General features: G+C 49.3%; 3 protein-coding genes across 5 annotated transcripts in view; 1 reads left to right on the plus strand and 2 right to left on the minus strand.

The window, feature by feature from the left end:
• The first annotated feature begins 5 nt into the window (after window positions 1-5).
• LOC144144247 (BLOC-1-related complex subunit 8-like) lies at window positions 6-974 on the plus strand. The gene has a single exon (XM_077675618.1). It carries the CDS (start codon window positions 156-158, stop codon window positions 705-707), a length of 552 nt encoding a protein of 183 aa, XP_077531744.1. The 5' UTR covers window positions 6-155; the 3' UTR covers window positions 708-974.
• Window positions 975-2,393: 1,419 nt separating this feature from the next.
• On the minus strand, window positions 2,394-17,480 carry LOC144144246 (serine/threonine-protein phosphatase 2A 56 kDa regulatory subunit gamma isoform-like). Its single transcript, XM_077675617.1, has 8 exons — window positions 17,326-17,480; window positions 17,129-17,206; window positions 16,296-16,604; window positions 14,143-14,895; window positions 6,523-6,890; window positions 5,790-5,862; window positions 5,585-5,689; window positions 2,394-3,520 (listed from the first exon to the last, which is right to left on the minus strand). Exons 1-8 carry the CDS (start codon window positions 17,350-17,352, stop codon window positions 3,377-3,379), a joined length of 1,857 nt encoding a protein of 618 aa, XP_077531743.1. The 5' UTR covers window positions 17,353-17,480; the 3' UTR covers window positions 2,394-3,376.
• A 308-nt stretch (window positions 17,481-17,788) lies between these two features.
• Window positions 17,789-24,131, minus strand: part of LOC144144243 (uncharacterized) — a 28,650-nt gene continuing 22,307 nt past the window's right edge. For all 3 annotated transcript variants that reach the window (XM_077675614.1, XM_077675611.1, XM_077675613.1), the window contains 3 exons: window positions 23,410-23,477; window positions 21,088-21,497; window positions 17,789-18,162 (listed from right to left, as the gene is read on the minus strand). In XM_077675614.1, coding sequence (XP_077531740.1) covers window positions 18,062-18,162; window positions 21,088-21,497; window positions 23,410-23,477 — 579 coding nt within the window. In that variant the 3' untranslated portion in view covers window positions 17,789-18,061. The remainder of the gene's footprint in view (window positions 18,163-21,087; window positions 21,498-23,409; window positions 23,478-24,131) is intronic.

Consider the following 24,131-nt stretch of genomic DNA (forward strand, 5'->3'; position numbering starts at 1 on the left):
CTACGATTGCATCCATCTGCGCTATCGATCAGCTGAGTCGGCGGTGGTCACGACCGCCAAGGATCCGGCTTAGGTTCAGTGCTTTTCATTTTCCATGTTCGTGATCGCGTCAACAATCCTTCCCATTCCGTGATTCGGCTGTGTAGAGGACAGCCATGGCCACCGAAGCCGTGACGGTCGCCGAAGAGGCCCGTCCCAACGTGGACCTGGAACTCGAGCAGCGCGTCAAAGGCACCTGCGGTCGCATCTCCGAAAACGTGCACATCTTCGCCAACGAACCGTCTCTTGCTTGCTACCGGCTGCAGGAGCACGTCCGCAAGTCTCTACAGCCGGCCGTGGAAAGAAGACTGCAGATGGCCGAACTTCGGCAAGAGCTCCGAGGGAAGTGCTACGACCTGGACTACGCCATCGCGGCCCTGCGCGGATTCCAGCAGAGCGGGCAGCATCTTGCAAACGTCCAGGACCTGTTACGCAACGCGGTTTTTATGAAGCAGCAGTTGTCGCACCGGGAGTCTAGAGCAGCGGCGGCTACGGCTCAGCACAGCGCCGGTGCGTCTGGACGGCGCCAGCAGCTTCAGCAGAGGCTGTCGCTTGAACTGCCCCAGTCGGCGGCTCGCCTCAGCAGCTCGCCTTCGCTGGGAGCGGCCGACATGCGGCCTGCGGCGCAGCGCTCGGCCTCGCCCCGGCGGACTAGCGAACAGCGCTAAGACGAGTTTGTCAGCGCGTCGCTGGAGCTGTTCGAGACTAGTCGTGGCCTGGCGGTTGTGAATCTCTCGTGCTGCGAGGACCCATGAAGCTTTCTGTGCGTACGTTAGCCAGGACTTTACCACGAGAGCGTTACACGCTTCATATTAAATGTGATAATGTGAATCTTATTATGGTTCAGCTGTGCTCAACAAGGTGGCTGGTAGACAGTGGACGGTAATTATGCCATGAGCAAATAAAATCAATATCTGCTTTGTTGCAGTTGAGCAGTCGTGACCAATAGGAAGCCTTGTATTGCTGGTGCAGCGGTCCCTCGTGGCATGATTCGACGTCAGTCTATCACAGGAAGATATTGACAGGTTTGCCAGTCTGGTTTGGAAACAACAGAGGTAATGACTCCAACTGTAGGACAAAGTACCTCTCTTGTAGGACAAAGTACCTCTCTCCTAAGTGTCTGGGCCATGCTGCAGCGAAATCTTTTAATTGGCAGATAGCAGGTCACCAAACATCCATTACTGCAGAGCACAGTGTAGAAATTTGTCGAGTTTTCCAAGTTAACAACTTCGGTTATCTCCTGTTCCCTCAATGTGCCTCCACCTCAGTCACAATTAGACCGTGAAGCTTACAGAAACAGAGCCCTTGCTTGCTCTTGCTGTTCGCTACGTGGACTGTTTTCGTGCAGTTACAACTTCAGACAACGCCTAATAGCACCATTCCCTTTTTTTGGCAAAACAAGCAACAAAAACCAACTAGAGCCCCAATCCACACTTATTGCCACCTTCACGATTCTGCTCATACTGTCAGCCACAAACTTTTGTTGCACACTCTTTATTCCACAGAGCCAAAAGTCTATGGCCCAGACATAACGTGAAAATTCAAACAGAGCAGCAATTCGCTAGAGGGGCTGAGGTGCCTTCTCTCGACTAGTTTCAGCATCAGCCTGATGTTGATACCGCAGTCACAAGACGAGTTTCGTTGATGTAATTATTGCATTCACATTTTTTTTTTTTTTACCATTGTGTACTCATTTCTCGCCTAGCTACGGCAGCGTCCATGGCAACGGCCAACCGCAAAGATCACCCCCAACAGTTTGCAGATGAGTGCAAACGTGCGCCTCCACATTGAAAAGAATGTGCACATCGTGCAACAAAGCAGATGACTGTTGTCGTGAGCAACATTCCGTGCATTAAGTGCCCCTTCTCCTTTATTGGACAAATAAGAACGTCTTCCACAACAAATTCGGCAGCACATTACATTAGACCAAAAGGGCGCTGTGCAGTTTCCAAGCCCTGCGAGACATCCGACTACACAACTGACTTCCATGAAACAGCCATCCTCGAAAGCAAGATCAATTCAGCTACTTGAGTCGCAGCCCAGTCGGAGAACAGTACCATTCACCTGGAACTCTCCCGACTGTCTGCACTCACAGCGAGGCACTTTGCAAGGGATCGCTCTTGCAAAAACACTATAAAACACCGTGACATGACCACAGTCATCCCTGAGGAAGCAACCAATAATGCGGTTCCACAACATTGGGTTCTTTGTAGTCCTTCGCATGTTCTCCCATTCCACCCGGCCAGCCCACATACTATCCAGGAGGCTACCTCCCACCACAAGCAGACCAGGCATTGAAGTGCACTTCGCACGACTTGAAGCAACAACAAGACCACACAATCTCACACGTGGCATGAGATTATCGATACTCTTTATTCAACTTGGGATAGTTAGGCGTCACGCCTATACTGCCCTAACGACGTGTCATGGGCCAGACACGCGCGTTCTCGCTTGTCTGTTACGTACCGCGCCCGCGGTGCCTCGTAGCGGCGGCAACACGGCGAGGCCTGGCGTCAAAAAGTGTCCGGCGGCAACCTCTCCCGTCACTCTCTAGCTGCATACAACTGCAGCGACCCCTTTCGGTCGTGCCAAGGCATCCGGAAAAAGACTGCCCTCGCACTCACGTCGCCGCCTACTCCGCTCCCGTGGATACTCTAACAGGCACAGTGTGTGACTCGAAAACATGCTGAAGCCAAGGCCCCCGACTCCTCGCACAAGCGACTGGCAAAATACTCGTCGAAGCTACCTCCAACGGGGGGAGACAAAAAAAAGAAAAAGCGTGAAACAGAAAGCTACTACTACTCGTCCTACTACTGGCACGCGAATTGGCAGATCATAAGAAACCTCAAAAAAACCGACATCATCGGTTGCTGCCCGCACGAGGTTATCACAAAGTCATTGCACGCCGCTCGTCTACCGAAGAGAGATTGTATAACGGTCGCCGAACGCCGGCCGCTGTGTTGCCGCCGCTGAGAAGAGAGAGACCACGGGCGGGTCGGCCGCCGGGCTGCCTGCTGAGCGCGAACGCCACGTGCCGGGTGCCGCCGACGCTCCTCTAACGGAAAGCGCGCCGCACTCGGCGTGCCTAGCGGTCCGTCGGAGGCGGAGGTGCGTCCCTCCGCCCCCTGTTGTCGTTGCTAGCTGGTCCTCGGGCCTCTCCCCCTCCGTGTGGTGTTGTAGTAGTGGTAAGTGCTACGCCGCCGCCGCTGTTCGGGCGGCGGCCGCGGTGGCCTTGCCCAGCGAGGCGCCAGAGGAGAGGGGAGAGGGCGTACAAAAATAAAGGCAAATAAATAAGCCGGAGGAGGAGGAGGGGGTGGAGGTGGGGAGAGAGCGGTCATCAGAGGGGGGCGTCGGGGGGAGCCAGCAGCTGGTCGGCCCTCTTGTGGTCGCTCAGGGCCTTGAGCGTGAGCGAGTCCAACGGGAGCTCCGACTTGCGCCGCAGCAGGGGCTTCTCCTTCTTGCCGGGGGCCAGGGGCGTCACCTGTGCAGAAGCATTGGCAAGAGCCCTCAGTCTTGCCACAGAGAACGCACTGGCTGGCATACGCACGTGTGCAGAACAAGCCTATGCGGGCCACGTGCGTAGTCTAGTCCACTTAAAACAATATTAGGCGCCAAGATAATTGCGAGAGAAAAAAAAAAAAGATGAAACAGAGATCAAGAACATTTTATTCGCATGCAAGCAAAGTCATATTACTAATTTGCAGAAAAGATGCCGGAGTCAGCTTTGTTTGCTTCACGTGAAGATGGCGCACATCTTTTTCAAGCGCATTTATAGGTACTTCAGCTAGTTGAGCGAAAGCACCTAGGCAAAAACGGAATTCCCTGAAAGACTGTGTCACGAGTTGGACCTCCTGCAAGACGCTACCCGAGTAGGCCGCGCAACCACGTCGTCAGAGTCGTCACTATCCCCGCTGTCCACAGCACATATCCATGTAACGACTGCCTCTTCAGTGAGGCACTCGGACATTTCCACAACATCGTCCCCCGACGTCCCTTCCTCGGAAAACTGGGGGCAGTCGAAGAGGCACCCAGTCGAATTCAAAAAACAGAGCACACGTGACACAAAAATTAGTAGTGGCTTAGCTCTGCTATGCCAGGATATACGTAGCGTGAGCTAAGGTTCAGCAATCCAGTCCAGTCCAGTCACTACTACTCGCGCATGCTCAGCACGGCTCTTCACGAGCCACGCGAAACGGCTATCAAGCGGCTCCGGTGCAGTGCCAGACTTGGCTACTGCACAATTGAGGCGCACACCAGAGCACACGCAGGCGCCAGTGCGTCTGCCGCAGCTATGACGCAACACAAGCCAATCCAATGTCTCTCGCGCTTGCGCAGAACGGCCCTTCACGGCACACGCGAAACTGCTCAACCTCGGCCAGTGCAGCTTACGCTACAAAAAGCGAACGCGCAAGCGAGCGGCGCCGCGATTTCGCGAGCGAGCGCGGGGGTGCTGCCGATGCGCGGTGCTGGGAGGGGGTCCGAAAAAAAAAAAAAAAAAAAAAACTGCTTTCCTCCTCTCGTCTTGCTCGTAAACGGTGCAGTCGACTCGTTTTCTCAGGTGTGGAAGGGATGCAAGACGCATTGCAGCTCACGGGGCATGCCGTCGGCGCGGTGAGCCGGCGGCAGCTCGCATTTTCAGCATGCGCTGGAGCCAGATTCAATCGTCACTTCCGATATCGCTGCACTGGGGCATTGTAATAAGCGGTTTATTTTACCATAGAAAGCATACGAAAGTGGATGGTGCTATAGTTTGTTCATCGTTATATCAGATACCTTGTTATGAACAGATCGCTGTAAGTTGGCTCAACTGTACGGTACTTCTCAATTTGGATGGTGCTGCTCAAAATGGTCCAACAAAATGACACTTGCTGCTTTGGGCTCCAACACTTTCTGTTCCATTTATTGGAAGGGTTCACCAACGAAGGACACCAGAATTTCCTTCGAGCCAAACAGCACACTGCTGGGAACGGGATTTCGGGCGGAGGTCTATGCAACACCACGCCAATGTGTTACACCACTGGCTCACTATCATCATTTAAGTCTGCTGCAGGACAAAGGCCTCTGCAATTGACCTCCAACAAACAAGCAAATCCTGCCCTACACTTTCTTCTTTGTTGCACCAGAATTACGTCACTGCACAGAGTGCAAGTGCTGCCTGCTCTGGAAGCGGCCGTCATCCTGGATACCCACGAGGCTAGACTAGGTGAGTGAAACTATGCTAGGAAAGCTCTTAGGGACACAAATAGCACTCCCTCACCAGAGAAGGATCTGGCCACCCTAGTGTAGTAGCTGGCCCACACCTCCTACGACTGACCAAATTAAAAAACCAACGGAGTTATTAAACCACTACCTTCACAGTTTTGGGCCTTTGCACCCACAAACGTGAGCTGTTTCATTCTTCCAAAGCTTTTCCCTTCCACACAATTTCTTTGCGAATACAGCTGCAGGAATGAAATTCGCGTGCAGTCAGCTCTGCAACTGTCTAGCGAATTCGTGGTTCGCGCAACTAACTTGGCAACCCATGCAGCGCGTCAACGGCACCCACCTCCCTGGCTTGGCTCTCCAGCCTGTCGTAGAGCATGTCGTCGTCTTCCGGTGGGCTATCGGGTGCCTGGCTGGGGGATCCTATCGGCGGCCGTACCAGCTGGAACTGCACAACGGAGGAGGAGGAAGAAGTATGTATGGAACCTTCGTTTCCGCACACGCAAGGACCGAGCGCCAACAGCGAAGCGAGAGCCCCCGAAACGCACCTGGGGGTTCTTCTCGGCTAGGGACTCTATCCGACTCCAAGCATCCTGTCGTTCCCGCATGCGTAGCTTCTCGCTGCAAGGCAGGGCGCAGTCAAAAAAGCGATCAGAAGGGAGAACACTATCAAGGAGAGAGTAAAACTTGGTGCACACAAACTCTGGCAGTCATAAGGTGCAGTTCAGTGGCGGGCACTGCTTCACAAACAAAACACCCCCAGGGCTGCCACATTCTGATGCAGCAGCAGTCATTTAAACACACACTTCTCAGCTTTTTTTTTTTTTAATGTTAAAGGAACACTGAGACCACCACCTGATCACACCAGTGTCTAATGAGTAGGCCATGCTGACAGTTGTTCCAGCCCACTCTTCATCGTGGAAAGATGGCACGTGCACCAGTAGACTACCTAATAATTGGGTAAACACTGGCTGTGTGTGTTTAACAAATGCCAGGCATGTTTAACCTAACCGTAACCAGCAGGATGCAACAACAGGGCAAAGTACCTCGAGTTTCCTCTCCTTACCAGCTTTTCATGTACACCATAAGCCTCTATACTTCAGCGGGTTAAACTAAAGTAGTAGATACACATCCACAAAGAAAGGACCCACGCATCCACTTCAGCGACCCTTAACAGAACAAGTGCAGTTCTATGGCAGCATTCTGGTGAGCCTTCATTCCCACTCCTGGCAACGGGCTCAGAGATACGAGAAGGAGAAGAAGAAAGGAGAAGACGCTCACATGTGCCGCTCCTGGCGGTAGTTCTGGACGCAGTCGTCGAAGAGCTTCTGGTTCATCTCCATGAGCAGCTTGAGGGCGTTGTAGACGAGCCCGTAGATGGTCTTGTTCCAGTGGGCGCGCGAGTTGCGGTACAGGGCGGGGAACACGATGGGCAGCAGGGCGGCCGCGTTGTCGCTCACCAGGCTCATGACGTACTCGTTGTTCCAGTAGTACAGGGCCCGCTCGGCCACCTGGAAGTGGGGCGAGGCCACGCAGCGCGCCAGCTGCCGGAACAGGGGCACCATCACCTTGGCAAACTCGGCCGGCTCGATCACGTCCAGGATCTCCTCCAGCTCGTTCAGGAACATCACCTCCTTCGGGGAGTGCACCTGAATGCAGCACCGAAAGCGTCGCCCCCTCTCATCGAGTGGCACACAACTGAAGCTGAAGGTCCACATACAGTGTACCATCTCAACATCCGCCTCACTTCAACCCGTCCTAAGGGTATGCGCAAGCATCATCACCGCATCATCGCCTCACCATCGTCACAGGAGGCTACCCTCACAGACCATGACCCCTCTCTAGAAGAACTATGCCACGTAGCAGAGGACGCTGCATTGCCCCGAAGTGATGCGCTTGCCCAGTTGGCCGTTTAGCAACTAAAGTTATCTCTTTCTCCAAAGGCCTCTATATTTGTCTTTTTGGGCTGCTCAGAACTGCTCTAACGCAGCTCCATATTTTATTGGCAAGTAAAAATTTCGTGCTACCCAACAAGTTCCCAAGAGCAAGTTCCCAAGGACGACTCTGAGAGCTCGGACGAGTGACTTCGGCAGGCATAGTGAGTGGCAGTGACGGACGGGCGTCGAAAATATAGACATTGTGAGTGCGCTTCTGTGCCGAATTATTTTTTTTGTCAACTTTTCCCACCTCAAGGTAGGGGGTCGACCTATAATCCGGTTTATACGGTACTCACAGCCCGCAGCCCATCAAAAGCCACTTTTGACACATGCCACTTGGATTAGAGGGGAGCACATATGCAGAGTCTGAGAGAATCAATCATCACCATCATCAGCCCCTCTGTGTCCGGCCATTGAAGGACAAAAGTCTCTTCCATGTTCCTCCCCCCACCTGTCTTGCAATGCCATCGCCCATTCTTTGCCAGCGAATTTCCTCATTTCATGAGACATTAGCATCTGCTTACAACAGTTGGTAAAGTCGCAGAATTGTAACATACCACACTACATTTATCTAGATAGTCCTCCACAATACCGTAATGTTTGCAAGAAAAGAAAAAAAACCCAGTCGTTTCTTTTTATGATAAAACCTACTTTCCTGTGCATGGAAATAAAAGTAGACTGACAGTTTGTAAAACTGATCCCTTGCTAAAAAGAAGATATAAACAAAAACTAAAATTGTAAAATTAAGAACGTCATATCGTTCCAGTGGTAAATATCAGTAGACCCGCAAGCAGCGACAAGCTACCGTCCGCACATGATTTCGCAGTACACCCTGGGCAAAACTTCAAAGCCTGGCAAAGCGCTTGCAAAAGGTCACAAACAACACAGCAGCCTGATATGCGCTTGTCAAACGAGCATATGTTTGTGAAACACATTGTCAAACTGGCACATGCAGCAAAATACGAAAGGGCGGGGAGCAATCCCTTTCACGGAAAAAAAGAAACTAGTCTTTTGAAATGTGATTCAGCCTCAAAGTGGTTTTTATCAAGGTCAATAAAGGTTTCCCGATACTATCTCTCGGCAAATTTCATTCAGTCACTTTTAAGAGGGGACATGGCTCTTTAAACAATTTCTCTTAATTTTTAAGTAAACTCTGTGCGACTTGCCAGTCTTACTGCTTTTTTTCCCCACTGATTTCAAATATGCCATTGTTTTTGGAGTCCCTCAATTCCCAAGATAGCTAGCCATTTTTCGATGAACAATAGACAAAACAGTGCTGGCCATGAAACTAACCTTTATATCTTCCAATACCACAAGCCCTGGTGAATGCAATAAGAGGATCAGTTTTTGATGCACCTCTTGGAATTGTATGTATGTTTGTGTTTATTGGCGCAAGGGTATCTAAGACCAAAGAGTGCCAAAACTATGTTACATGGTCCTTCAATTGTCAGGTTTAATCATAAAACAAGTATGAGATGAGTGTGATACATTCTAAAATATTGCATATATGGATGTAGAGGGCCCATAGATTAAAACACGGAGATGTTCATAATGGCTGATGAAGCGGATTATGGAAGCGTGACTGCAGATCGAGCCAAGCGGGCTCCCCCGTGCGAACCAAGGAAGGCTCTAATGTCACGCACTGTATGAAATAAGTTTCAAAAAATTTATGTATGCAAGAAAAATTAAAAGATTTCTTTGTAAACAGAGGTTCATCTCCTGAAAACAGTGACGGATGTAGCTGAATGTTGTAGCTATAGATTTTAGGAAAGTGCCGTTTTTCTGGCCTCATTGCAGGATGTGCACTCAATTAATACATGGAGGATGGAGAGCCGTTCCCCACACTAGTCACAAACTGGTGGGAGTGTGCCATTTAAAAGATATGCGTGTGTTCAGGGCACAAGTGTGAACAAGTTCCCTTGACCCACAAAAGTGCAATTGAATGTTTTTTTAACTACATTTGAGATCACCACTTTCAGTTGAGATCACCAATCAAAACTAATGTCTGTGTCGTGAATTTCATAATTTGAAATACCAGTTTTACCGCTACAATAAAATAGCAAGTTTCAGGCATAAAAAAAATCTTGCAATATCATTTTCCAGCAGATTTACTCGTAAACACCGAGTTTTGCAAAAACTGGTCCCATTTTTAAAAGTTTAAGTCAATGTACTTTGTGCTTAAGGGGGGACGTGGCTTCTACGTTTTTATTTCTTAGTATATTTTGACGAAAATTGAAACAGCATCTGGAAACACTTTTGCGATAACACCATAAAAATTTCAAAATATTTTGAAAATGTTTTTTCATTTATGAAATTTTCTTTCTGTTCACTTTGTATTGAGCATGAGCGGCTCATAATTCAAAGTACTTTGCATTCCCAAATGAATGGACAAGGTCGTGACACTCTTGAATTTTTTTTAATTTACATTTTTTTTTTTTTAGTTTTTCAGTCTTCTAGAGGTGAATGTGCGACAGCATATCTACCAACCTGGTAATTCGTAAAACCCGCGAAACTGTTTTTTTTTAAGGGTTAACGTTCTGTGACAACCATTCTCACGTGTTCACAACCATAACTGAAAACCATCAGTCTTGAAGAGTAATGAGCAACAACTCCAATGGGCGTGATCGCTGACGCTCAATGGAATGTTGAGTTCGACTAAAAAGGCATTCTGCACAAACCACACTGAAGTCCCCATCAGCACACACAAAAGGTGTCAGGCTTTGTTGGTTGTCTGTGACTTTGGTGCTTTTTCGAGGCGATGTGAGCCAGGATGTCAGACTTACCGCCATGCGAAAGGTTTACATGTGCAAATTCCACGCTTCTCTCCTGTCTTCAAAACGGCACTAAGCAAGAAAATTCTGACGTGCACGATTTCAAGAACACTGGTAATACTGTCGTGGCTTAGAGCCAGCCATTGTGGTGTGAAGCAACTACCGCGGTCGTACCCCCAGTCGTATAGCATCGAACGCAGCAGTCATACAAAGCGCAACGCGAACACAGAAGTCCTAACCGGCCTACGAACAATGTGCTGTAAACAGGCTTGCTGAGGTGGTAGCAAGTTTTGGATATGGATGTGTAGCCCTTCCCGAGAAAACAACAACAAAAATAGCAGCTTCTGCTGATGACAAAGTGCGTATTTCTCTCTCGTGACGGCACAAAGAACCACAGTGTTGTTTTAATAATGTTCCCCTTCGCTCGAAAAACAGAATATTTCCCGTAAAACTTCCCGCAAGATTCGTAAAATAGTAAGACGGATCGAAATTTGTACATCTTATGGAAAATTCGGAAGAGTTGGCAGGTATGACAACAGGCACGCTGACTGTGAACGACTACTTGAATAAAAAATTCACAAAAAGTAAACCTGGAAAACCAAAGGTGTCACGACCTGAACTGTTGATCAAGGAATGTAATGCAAAAAAATGGAATCAAAATAGTTCTAGTGGTGACAAAGAAATCACTGGAGCAAGTGAGCAGGTGGCAAAAAAAAACTGTTTCCGAAGTTGCAACGGCTTCCGAAGTTGCAACATAGGTTTCACTTATCAAAAGTCGTCAGGGTTGTAGCCTTTCATGTCCTTTTGAACATAGGCCTTCTGGAAGGCCTTGCCTTGAAATTGGAGTGCCTTTTACAGCCTTTTTCTTTCCACAAAACATCATTTTCAGCTCCTCTGTGAACAGTACATAGCCCGGTTTGCAGACCAAATGGAGGGTGAGATGGCTTTCAATGCAAAGGAAGTTAGCTGGTTGGCTGTATCGCACTGGACAACTTTGCAGTGTCGTCACCATGGCAACAAGTAAAGCACTCTCTTTTTTTACTTAAATTTGAAAACTGAGTTTTGGCTTCTTTTATGTTTTATAACCTTGCCTGAAGCAGCAACTTCGAACTCGTACTTGCAGGTGTTCACTGCCAAAAATTTACATACCACAAGGATGCAAATGAGCTACTTTGAAGCTGCACAAATCCAACTTCAATGCATGAACATTTTTTTAGTACTTTTGACATTCAGGGCATTCAATATTCCTCACAGCACAGCCAATGTGCACTAAACTATGGATGAATACATAGGTATTAATGATTTAATCAATCAGTTAAATGCTGCAACAGTAAGGTACATTTTTAATGCCGTGAACACGTTTTTATTCCGAAATCAGACCTGTTTGCATGATTATTAGAAGCGCACGGAAAACATTGCCCCAGAAAGGCGATATGGCTGGCGCGCATCGCGGCGCAAGTTCCCCGCAACATATCATACTTTATCTCCGATATGGCTGGTCAGGTCGCTTTTAAGATTAAATCTAACGTCGCAGGCATTAATTACAACTGCTGGCATTCAATCGTAACTGGTTGCACAGTCAGGTATTATGCTCTACCGTGAACAGTTAGAGCGTCAGACCAAGAACATCAGCTGTTGGTGCGTTTGCCGTTTCTTTCCCAAGGCTAGAGTACCAAGTCCACTGTAAAACATAGCAAAGCAATAACTAAGTGTGTAAACATAGCAAATCAGATTAAAAGTTCCCTTTGCGAGGTGCAATCACAATTGCGCACACCGCGTTTCACCCTCCGAGGTAACGCACACTATGAAGTGTCCGATGACCTCCGCCTTTCGAGCCACGCAACTACCTGTAATCTGGCTCGCAATATCAGGAATTCCCATCGCCATAATGTCCGTGTTGATTACCACAGCAGATAAAATGACTGTACAGAACCATGGTCAAGCGAAGCAGCGAAAAATGCACTCAAACACACACTACGCAGTTCAGGCAGTTGCCATCTTGAGTTGTCGCAGCGACGCCCAATCAGGAGGGCCGTTTCATCGCGCGCCAACCGGAGGGCCAATCGTGCTTCAGCATGTATTTCTGGCTTCGTTTGTGCGTCTTTCTGTTTCTGCCATTCATGCGTTCATGAATGAATACAGATAAAAGAGACGACCGAAACCGGAAAGGGGATCGCTTGGCTGATATAATGGTACCAAAATGGCCGCACTCAGTGGCAATGTTGCGGAGATACAGCGCTTTAAAGATTGCCTTTTGTTTTTACCACCTTTTGTGCTATTTTGTCAACACGGCTGGTAACAGTTTTTTTTTTTTTTTTTTTTTAGCGCATACGGGTGAAGAGGGCCTGGACTGGCCAACCAAGGCCAGGGCGTTCCGGACTAAGGACACCCCCCACCGGGCAGGTGCCCTAACAGCAGCACCAGCGCTCGTGGAATAAACATTTATTCCTCCTCGTCCTCCTCCTCCCTACACCACTTTGTGACTGTGTTTGTCGGAAAAACTTTGCAGACGCGCAGACTAGAAAACAAAGAAGCCGAATAAGTGGTTTTCAAGAAAACATTCTCGTCATTATTCCGAAGTTGAAAGCCGCGTCCCCCCCCTAATTACTTCAGTGTACTGAGGCAAGCTGCACCCAGGCTGCGCCCATATATACAATGAAGAAACCAAAAGTAGTTTGGCATGCTTAGGTCCAGAGTAAGACTCGATAACAGTGTAAGGGCCAAAAGGGGAATGAATGACCATTCCTACTCAACAATTTTGCTGGGTTTTAATATTCCTATTCACCATGCACCCATCAGATATGCCGACAGAATGCTGGATTACGGCGCTCATTTTGCTGGATTCTCTCAATGGCAAAATGAAATGAAAGACTTCACAGCAGACACACAATGAACCAAAGCGCAGGCACTACAGGTATGACCCTGACCTCATGGTAGAAATCTTAGGGGAACGTTCCCTTATTGCGATTCACAACTATAGTGAGATGCTCTGGCAACAACATGTCAGCTCAGAATGTCAGATAACCTCTTTGCAACTAAAGTCAACTAAAAAGAAATGGCATGGTAAAAGAAGTAAAAGAAATAAAGGGGTACAAGTAGCGGTCCTTGCGAAATCTCCCAACCTAGAGCCAGAACTTGAGCATGGCCGCTACAACGATCTTCTCGCAATTAAAATAAACTAAGCATAACTAGCAATCTTAGTAGAAGAAACAAAACAAAACAACCAAGAAAGAAGGAAGGAAAGTAAGCGGAAAATAAAGATAAGAGGAACAAGTAGCAGTTCCTGTGCCGCCACCCCACCCCCCTAACCTTGCACAGGGACAGTGCAAGAGGCTCAGTGATGTTTTCGTACCGTAATTACCCGATTCTAACGCGCACTTTTTTTCCGGAAAAATAGTTAGAATCAGATACGATACCGAAACAACGGAAATTTTGTCCCACCCATTGCCAAAGCTTCTAGAAATGATTTTTTGGACGCAGGAAACAGGCGCCTAGGCTTTTCTATCGGCATTCACACAAACCATCAAATCGGTCCACTTGCGCGCGTGATAACAGCAATGGCAGCAGTGGCTCTCACGCGTTCAAAACGAGTGATCGGCTGAAGCGTGCGCCTCTGGAGAAGCTCGCGGGATGGGCGTGTGAGGTGTGGGCCACGATCCCATCGACCATGGTTGAACATTCGTTCAGAAGTGTGGCATCGCGAACGCGCTTCACGGCACCGAGGACGAGATGTTGTGGTCAGTGGAGAACGACGAGGAGTGAGATTACTTTGGGAAATAAATCGCCCGTTTCTCTCGCATTCGTTTTTGTTGCTCAATTTCCGTGCATGTTACAATCAGAGGCGCAAGTTTTTTCGTTTTTTTTTTGCCAGGAAAATCGGGTGCGCGTTATAATCGTGGGCGTGTTAGAATCGGGTAAGTACGGTAACCAAAGTAAACTAAAAGCACCAGGCATCTTAGTGGAAGAAATAAAAAAAAGAAAAAGGTGGAAGGAAGGAAAGCAAGATAGAAAGTGGAGAGGTCACAGTAGCGGCCCTTGCGGCATCCACCCTCCTTGAAGAAGTGAGAACTTCAGCAGAGCACTACATTGTGTTCAGTGAACTTTTCAAAAACAAAGTAATACCTAGCCTTCCTAGCAGAAGGAGGGAAGAGGAGAGGCACGAGTAGGGCTCCCTGTGGCACTCCCCCCCTCACCTTGGGCCAGAACTTGAGCAGGGCCAGAATGACGGGCTCGGTGAGGCTGGGCTCCTTCTCGAGGAACTGGACGACGCAGTAGGCCAGCTGTGGGTGGTACACGCTCAGCGACTTGACCTTGTGCAGGGGCATGAGCACGCGCAGCAGGAACAGCTTGTGCTCCTCCTTCAGGGGCAGCGCAAAGCCGTTGATGATGGAGCCCAGGATCTCGAGCAGCTCCGCCACCCCGTTGTGGTGCTCCGTCTCGTAGATGAAGCGGTAGAACATGTGGTTCACCTGTTTGCGCACGTACGCCCGCAGGCCCAGGAACTTGCCGTAGATGCGGTGCAGCGTCGTCTTCAGGAAGTCCCGCTCCCGCGGGTCCTCCGAGTCGAACAGCTCGAGCAGCTGCAGCACGAACCGCTGGTCCAGGTGCCGCTTGGCCAGCGCGGGCTGGAAGTCCGGGCTCTCGAGGAAGCGCAGGAACAGCTCGTACACCAGCTGGAGGTGCGGCCAGGCCGCCTCGAGCGTGGGCTCGTCCTCCTCGGGGTCAAACTCGGCGCCGTTGGGGTTCGAGGAAGGCGGTAGGGTTCGGAAGACGTTGGCCCCGAACATGTGGATCATCTCCGGGTAGACGGGCTCGGTGAGCACGCCTCGCTGCGAGGTGATGTACTCGACCATCTCGTGCAGCGCCGCTCGCTTCACCTCTTTCCACTTGAGGTCCGACAGCGGATCCGTGACAAAGTCGAACAGCACGCAGCACTGCCGGATTTTCTGCACGGGAGGTGGGGGAAGGGGGCGGCCATTTCACCTGTCGAACATGTACACGACATAGTCCCATATATAGGACCACACATTGAACATATATAGATCGGCTGGAGACGTATCTACACACAATTAACCGTTGATGTATACAGGACAGTAGAGGACGCAACAACGTCCTTTCATCTCCTAACACATTTGCCCACAGAGAAACTGTTCACAGACACCCATAACAAGACTCCCCTCGAGGCATTTATCTGTTTTTGAACAGTTCTTTCACCACCTGTTTATTAGCCACCTCTATTGTGCTATGACACTGCTCCGCTGGGAACTGTCTACAATGGCGACAGTCAGCAAGTCAACTGCACGAGAACTTGATGAACTCGAAACCCACACCAAGCCTACAAAATGCTCCTCCCCTTTCTCAGCTACCATCATCAAGGAACGGCCGCAGTGCAGTTAAATAAGAAACTACACCGAAGAAACACTTCACAAAGCAGTCTCGGTGACCAGCTGCACAGGTCACAAATGCTTGATTTCTTCCTTGAAGTGAGTAGCAATACAAAAAGGTTGTTGCTCTCTCAAGACATACTGTAAAATAGTGCTTTAGGGCTGCATTGTCTTACGATATGAGTCAATCTGCATCAGGGCTTGTTTTTTTTTAACGGTCACAAGTTCCCAACGCTGTCAATCTGCATCAAGCTACACACCACTAACCAGTAAACAAAACCACACACCACTATAAGTAATCACACAATAGGGGTACGAGGGTTTGCACACGAAATATACAGAAACACTGCTGTTATCAATCATTTACATTTTCCGCCCTGTTAAATGAGTAAGGCCATTTGCAATCACAATGATTCTAATCCATCCCACCATCCCATCCAAACTTGAACGCAACGCACTTGAGTATGCGTCCCACTAGCAATTGTCTCATTAGCCATGCTGCGAAAATGAATGAATGAATAAAGTTTTCATACACCACCCTGAACGAAGACGACATCGCAGCGTATTGCAGTGTGTTTAACAATTAAGAGGCACAGGTTTGACCAGTTAACCATGTTGGAAACACTGGCTGAAAGTATATGCCTCTATGAACCATCTGGAACCATTGCGCAACAGTCAGTAAATCCACAGTAGCGACGGCTCGCCACAGGCATGGCGTGTTCAAAATATTAGAACCACGAAAACAAGACACGTGCTCCTGACCTTGACCTGCATCTGGCCTTCGCTAATTAGATCAAAAGCTGGGCTACGTGACACACAGTTGTCCACTTTTTAAGCAACAAAAAACCTGCGATACCAACAACACGCGAGCTAAGTGCAGCAATCGAGTGGCCATAAAAACACTTTTCCCACCAGCCCCACGCTTCGCACCGGGGCAGCGACCTCGAAAGGGCTATCCTCACCTGGAGGAGGAGATCTTCGCGCTCGGCCAGGGGCGCGTCCTTGAGAGAGGGCAGCTTCTGCAGCTCGCGGTTGTGACTAACGTTGAAACGCGACGAATTCTGTCGCTTCTCCTTGCGTACCCCGCTTCCAGGAGCCGTCGGCACGGCTCCGGCGAGCTTACACTTGGAGACCAAGTTGGCGGGCGGGGGTGCAGACTTCGGGGCACCCCGTGTAGCAGCAGCCGCCGTGTTTCCAACACCACCGCCCGAACCATTGCTGCTGTTGTGAACACTGCCGGCGCCGCTGTTATTGTTGCAAGGCTGGCTCACCTGCGTGGACGCCGAGTAGGACATTCTCACGACACCAAAGCGACAAAAAAAAAACGTCCGCGCACCACCGGCGACAACTTCCTCAAACCGAGCACGTAGTGTTTTTTTTTTCCAAGTCCGACAGTTGCCACGTATCACGGCGTATTGACAGGCGTAGTGCTTCTACCTCCCAGGGCGGGGCTGAGAACGGAATCTCAAAGGAAGCTGGGTTTGGCTGAAAAGCTGCCCCGGCTGGCTGGCCTGTCAAATTGCACATGGTTTTCCGGACAGGTGGTGCGGGGTCAACACGGACGGACACCCCGCCGAGACGCACCGGGAGGGTCGCGCCGACGAGACCGGAGAATAAAGAAACGTCAAGCAGCGCTCGCGGCTCCGCGAGCGACAGAAGCCCGAGCCCCGCGCGCGCGGGGAGAGCACCCGGGCTGCGCAGCCGAGCGGCCGTTCTCTCGGAGTCGCCCGCCATGTTGCGCAGGCGACGGGCGGCCGACAAACACGAGACGCTCGCGCGCGAACGTCCAGCTCACCTCGTCAGCGGCGTCGCTCGCCTCTTTGCCGGTGCCATTCTTGGCCGTCGCGCTGGAGCTGTTGTTTTTCACAGGCACCTGCGAGGGGCCGGAATGGGCGAGCCGAGTTAAGCCTAACGAGCAGCCAAACTGCCAGCGCACGTCCGACGGACGGCCGGCTGTCCGGCTCTCGACGCGGCTGTCAGCGCTCGACCCACCTTTTCTCTGTCAGTCCGATTAGGCATTATTTTATTAACGCTTCACCCGCCATGGGCTAAGTGCAAACTTTGCAGAGCAGTACTCGACACCCGCCAGCGAGTGCGACTACCAACAACTGACGCGATAGGTCCGGGGGGCGCACGTGACCTTTCAATGGCGCAGGCACGCTCGCGTAATCACAAAACAGTCGTGACAGCGCCGTGACGTCACGAGCGCTTGCGGCAACGCTTTGTTGCTGCGCAAAATTTGAACCTCTCCAAAGCGGCGCTTTGCACGACAAACGGCAGAAAAGGACAAACGCATGCCAAAAAGCGACGCCCGCAGAAGCGGTTGTTGCAGACACCTGCTTTTTACCAGCTCGTTAGGACTACTTCGCGCCCTCCCCCGTTTCACCCTTTCCGCGGCGCTTCGCAGCAGCCGCGAACACAGCTGCTCAGCATGCGGCCAGACAAAGACAATGCGGACAGGATCCATCATTTTTATTTACACACGTCTTGGCGATTGCGCGCAGACGCAGGTGCCAGGATAAAAACTGCAGTGTCTTCACTCGGGGCTGCACTGCAAGTTCGTTGCAGATGGGAATCGCGCAGTTGGTTGTCCCCCAATGTTTTTTCCAGGGCGCATGAGGGCAGGGTCGCACTGTCCTAGCGAGAGTCTATGATCGTCGTGGGGTCGAGCGATGGAACAGTTAAATTTCTTCTACCCGATGACAGTCGTCGCCTAAGGTCAGGGGGATCATAGCGGTGTGCTGCGCCCGCTGGTTCCGTTTCTCCGGTCGTCGGAAAGTGGAGACTGCGGACTAGACTTGATTGGCCGGCCTCTGCTCTCGGATGCAGCTGCAAATGAGACAAGGGAATCGCTCGTCAGACATGAAATTTTCGCATCTTCCGCACTGCACATTTACGCACAATCTTGCCAACACAAACTTCCATTTACTTGAATTTTTAGCCAACTTTAAAAGGAACAGCTCAGTAAATGATGCAGCACAACGACAAAGAAGAGACCATACAAGAACAGACTCGTAACCACAGCGCTGTTACCATGCATCATTTACTAGGCTGCTTGACGACTCTGACCGACTGCCAGATATTTAGTTTTATCATAGCACTAAATTGGTCGATTGGCCGCAACACTCCCAATCCCACTGCAATGGAGGATTCTCCTAGCATCCTCTTTTATAATATTTTGCCCACATTAGACTTTTTTTTTTCTTTTTCACTCACGTATGTTGTGCGCAAGCATCTAGGAGCATGACACTTTTTTCCGTAAAGGCATACTTCTGCAGGAACTGGCTTGCAGGAGCGATCTGAAGGGCTGAAAACTTTTTGTATTAAAAGCTCAAAGAATTAGCCCCAAATTGTTGAAGGCAACATTTTCAGTGCTATTCCATTTCAAGAACAAAGGGTATAAAAATATTGGTACTCAAAAGGTCGTAGCACTGCTGTTCCTCCTGCTCTACAGTGCTGCATATTGATCAGCACATATATGTCTTAGTGACCACATCACAACTACAAAGTACACTTGCTCAGCTTAGCACATGTATCTGAATGTACAGTCTTTGTCAGAAGGTTTTACGTCATGCCAGAAGTCTTCCCTTTTGAGTGACACTGAAATCTTTAACACCAAAAAACTGGTGAAAGCACGCCTTTTTTTTTTTTTGTACCGCCATCAAATAGCTCGATCACACTTGAAGGTTAAGCCTTTGCTTTGAATTCTCCGTGTTGCAGAAACATTTTGCAAATCATAGCAATCTACACATTTGCCACCACAGACAAATGAACTTTGCGTGCTTGTTCCAACTCCCGGATAATTACTACAAATGACTTCTTATTTGCTAGCTCAATATTCCATGAATCCAACCAAGTCCTGGAGTAGTACATAGGCACTGAATTTTGCGAGAAACGGGGCCCGGAAAACATAACATGTTGCAGAAAACTCCACCCACTTCTGTAAGGATGTGTCCAGACACCAGTTATGCGCGGACTTCAATGTCAGAGACTGTACAAACTACTGACACGCCTACATGTGAACAAGAAGCCAATGGAAACCTTTCTTAGTTGAGACAAAAGAGCCACAGCGTCAACAGCTTCCAGTCAATGCAGCTTTATTCGGGTGCCGCCAAGAGCGACCACTTTATTATGCGCAGTCTTCAATGTCAGAGACTGTACACACTACTGACACGCCTACATGTCAACAATAAGTTCGGGGAAACCTTCCTTAGTTAAGACAAAAGAGCCGCAGTGTCAACAGCTTCCAGTCAATGCAGCTTTATTCGGGTGCCGCCAAGAGGGACCACTTTATCAGGACGCAAAAAGAGAAGCAAAAGTTGGCCTATTGCCAAGGGAATGACAGGCGCTCCAAAGGCCCCTTCCTCTCGCCTTCCAGCGACACACTGGTGCGTTAAGGGAAAGCCCGACAACACTAACGGAGGAAGCCACCAGTGGTCGATAGATACAGTATCCAACTTGGTGCAAACGGTATATCTTGAGCGTGTTTGTTGCGGCGCCCTTTTGGTTCTCAGCGAGGCATAATTTCATGTATCCGAGCCCGTCGAGACAACTGCCTATTTGCAATTTCAAATTTGAAGTACTACCCTACTTCTAGAATATTCAAAGTTGTGAAACAGTACTGTTCTGTTCGAAACAGAATAAAATACTGTATTATTCACCACGATATCTGAAACTTTCAAACATTTGCGCACACCTGGTTTTAAGCTATGCCCAGCCTTGACGTGGGGAGCTTTACAATCGTATTATACTTTGTAGATTCTGAAGACAAAGGGGTCAAGTGATATTTGTTTCAAAATGTTGGGCAGATATCAAATAAATAAGTAAACAAATAAATTTTCCAGTTTGAAAAATTTGCTGTACAGCCATTGTTAATAAAATGAGGATCACTCGAAGATTTAGCGAAAAGTAGGCCATTCATAATGTACTGAAATTACTGCCCCACTCAATGCCAGCAATTTTTTTTCCACCTGCGCTACACATTAGCTTCTTCAGCAAAAACACCTGTCTTTAATAGTGAAGTAAAGAATGCATTTCCTTTACTCAAGGCATCCCCTTTACTTAAACACCCCAAGTGAGTTTTAGTGTTTTTTTTTTTTTTTTTTTTTTTTTTTTTTTTTCCCTGAAACTTTTACAACCACACCGAGTTTAGATGTCGCACTGTCGAGGAAGCGCAATTGACAAACCTGTCCACATAGACTAACAGATTAACTTCGTTGTTCCACCTCAGTGGCCCAGGGCTAGAGCTTCGGGTTTGCATATGAACAGCCTTATTTTTCTGTTGAGAGCCATTCCGATCGATTCCTGGGGCGGTATTCTCGAGTTTTGTCCCCTTTGCGTTCCTTTCAAAAGTGCCCCTTTTGGGGAGCCCTGATTGGCTAAATGCAAACTGGAAGTGACGTAACGCAAGCGCGGCAAACCTACTTCCAACACCCACTGCTTAACCGGAAGTACGTCACGATGAAAGGGACGCAAAGAGACGTTTTCAAAAGGGACAGTTACGAGAATACCGCCCCTGGGCAGTTCAAAACTGTTCTTGCAACAGAAATTTTTAGAAATTCTACAAGAACTAAAATAGAGAGCTGCTCTGGTGTAGTGCAAAATGACAAATAAAACAGGCCTTCTCTCCTCTGCACACACCCACAGACGGTTCTGTCTAGGAAGACAGTTCCGCCTTCCACAAACACTGTGGTTTCCCGGAAAGGTTAACCCTCAACCAAAGGAGGAAATGATCAGGTGGAGAAGCCCACTCACAGGAGCTACGCGAGGTCCGGCTCGACCGCCCTTCCCTGGGCGGCGGCGCCATGTAGTGGTGGTGGTGGTGCGAAGGCGGCGGGGGCATGGGGCTACCCAGCTCGTCGTCGTCCTCGAAGTAGCCCGGGCTACCCCTGCCTCCTCCTCCGCTGCGCATCATCTTGCGGAGCTCGGGCGGCGGCGGCGGTGGCGGCGGTGGGAACGGCCCGAACATGCCGAAGGGCCCGAACAGCGGCGGCGGCGGTGGCACCAGCATGTCCGGAGGGGGCGGCGGGGGCACGGACCCGTCTAGGGACGAGACCTCCCCGTCCTTGGACCGGGGACGCGGCGGCAGGGGCGGAGGGGGAAACATGTCGGGGGGAGGGAGCAGGGGAGGCCGCTGCTGCAGCTCCCGCTCGGCCAGAGTCAACCTGCCGGAGAGAAAAAGACGACGGCCGCACGAGGGTGCTGTGAATTTCGTCACCGTTTGGCGCGGTGTCTCCAACTAACGGGGAAACCAGCAGGCGGGTGAACTATACTCAGGTATAAGTTAAGAACGGCAATAGCTCGTGTAGTGTATCCCTCTGCCAAAGCAACAAACATGGATGTCAACACGCATGCATGTTTTGAAACGAGATTGCGCTTAATGCGCAACATTGTCTTCTTTTTCACACCTAGTTCTTTTGTCGTCACTGCAAGAATTTGTAAACAGATTAAATCTCAGAAATCACGGAAACGACTTGTGTCACAATCAAAATTCTCACAGTGAGGCACTTTTTGCACCACGCAGAGTAACATTCGGCTGCGGCAACTAGGCACAAAGGGCACTTTCGATGTCGTTCTTATGTTGTCCCCAGATTCCTCAGAGTTGACGTTCCCCATGGCTGTGTCACACGTGTTCTACTTCACGTGCCGTCACGTCCGCCTGTCACAAAGCACAAGGCTAGCTCTCATTCAAAATTCGAAAAAAACTTGTGGAAAAAATTTGGGGCAGAAAAATTTGGGGGCTATGAAGCACGCCGCACTGGTGGGCTCCAGATCAATTTAGACCCCCTGGGGATTTTCTGCCACTGGCAGGGTGATGCACGCAGCTCCTACTGTGGAGATCGAAGCTCTACTTCCATTCAAACTCAAACGTGCATTTTTTTTTTTTTTTTACTCTTTAGGGCTCAGCCCACTTTCTGTACCAGACAACAACAATGCCAGTTTTGCGCACAATGAGGCAATCACGGCCGGTATTTTCGCCAACTCCAACTCCCACCGTGACCCCACTAGGTCCTCCGCATTGCCACCATCAACCAACATCAGGTACAACAGCACACTGCAAGCTCTGCTTCTAGGCAACCACAAAAACGTGAGCCGTGGTACATAAGGCAAAACAGATGAGAAACAAATGTCTTAGACGCGAAGCTTTACTACGCCCCAGCGATGCCAACCATACACACCAAAATGTGCTGCAGGAAAGCAGAGTTTACAGAGTTGGTTTCACAACACGGTGGTGATGATGATAAGTAAAGGCACATCATGTGGCTCAAAAAAAAAAAAACTCCCTCTGGTGGGATTTGAACCTGGGTCCCTCGCGTTATAAAGCCAGCGTCTATCCGATTGCGCCCTTCCGACAAGGCACAAGCAGTTTGAACTTTGAGAGTTTGATTCCAGTTGCATGGGAGAAAGCTTTGCGCTTTAACCATCTCTCTTTTTAGAAAGGGGCTTTGATTTTTTTGTGTGTGTGTCCATCCAATTCCATCCAGTTTTCACCCATTAGTCAATGCGGTTGCGCTGTACATTCTGACAGCTGCAAACCGTGATGCGGCTTCACACACAACCCCTTTTCCGCAAGCACTACCTCAGTAAAAGCAAGAAACCGCAGAAACTCTCCGAGTATATTGTGCAGGAACTGTACGCATGTGAGAAAAAAAAAAGTTGGACAAACAGCAAGCCAGAGTTGGCTGTCACCGAAAGCCCATCATTCGCGATTCGAAAACGATGACACACAAACTGGGCAGGACAAAAACTGCAAAAGAAGACCCAACAAGCGCCAACTTTTGTTAAAATATGAGGAGATTCCCTTCTGGTGTAACCCCATTTTAGGAGCTTCCGATTATTCTGATGATGATTATTGCAAATGACAGTAATTTTGGCCGTGTAGCAGCGTGTCAACAAAATCGCATTAGGCTGAACGAATGACATTCGATGTAACCCCATTTCAGGAGCTTCTGGTGACGATCTTTGTCACGAAGAACCACCAGGTCGTGCAGGAAAGGCACAAGAGGAGGCCAAGGCGTCGCCGACCCCTTCCAAGCAAACGATACCGGGATTCGTCCAAACGTTAGGACGGCGTACCTCTGGCGCAGAGACGACAGCTCGCGGTTAGCGTCCTCCAGCTTCCTCTCGGCTGCCCTCGCCGCCAACTGAAAGGAAAGAGGTGAGCACACTCAGCAGGTTGCTCTCGCAAGCTCATTTCCTCGCCCACACGAGACTACCCCTGCCACACGTCAAATTTAATGTCATTCCCATCGAATTTCATTCCTTCGAAACGACATTTGTTCGCTGCCACATGGGAAAATGTAATAACATTCGATCAAAATGACATTAGGGACCTAATGAGTGTGCGGAACCCAATAAACTGCGCTCAACCAGCAAATGTGCTACCTCGACAGCAGAGACTCGGGTGGGAATTCCGACCCAAAACAGATTACTAAAGCGTCATTATTGTAATACAGTAAAACGTTGTTATAAATAACGAGACCCTCAGGGGACCTAGAAAACGTGTCTCTTTCAACCAAGGTCTCTTGTATTCGATGTTGCCAACATTGCAAACATGGGGAAACCAACCAAAGTGGTTTCATTCTAACGTCTCTTATAACCAAGTGTCCCTTGTAACAGTGTCTCTTGTAATGAGGTGTGGCTGTATATTTACAAGCGTATAATATTTTAGTCATTTATTCATTTATATGAAACAAGCCGAATAGAGGTATAAAAACGAAAACTGCTAGTCTGGCTACCAGGCCAGCCTCAGCCGGTGTGGTGGGCGCCAGCGGCTTATATACTCCGTGCTGGTGCTA

Source organism: Haemaphysalis longicornis, unplaced genomic scaffold (assembly GCF_048455015.1).
Source record: "Haemaphysalis longicornis isolate Haplotype H1 unplaced genomic scaffold, Haemaphysalis longicornis Haplotype H1 scaffold_67, whole genome shotgun sequence".
NCBI classification, from domain to species: Eukaryota; Metazoa; Arthropoda; class Arachnida; order Ixodida; family Ixodidae; genus Haemaphysalis; species Haemaphysalis longicornis.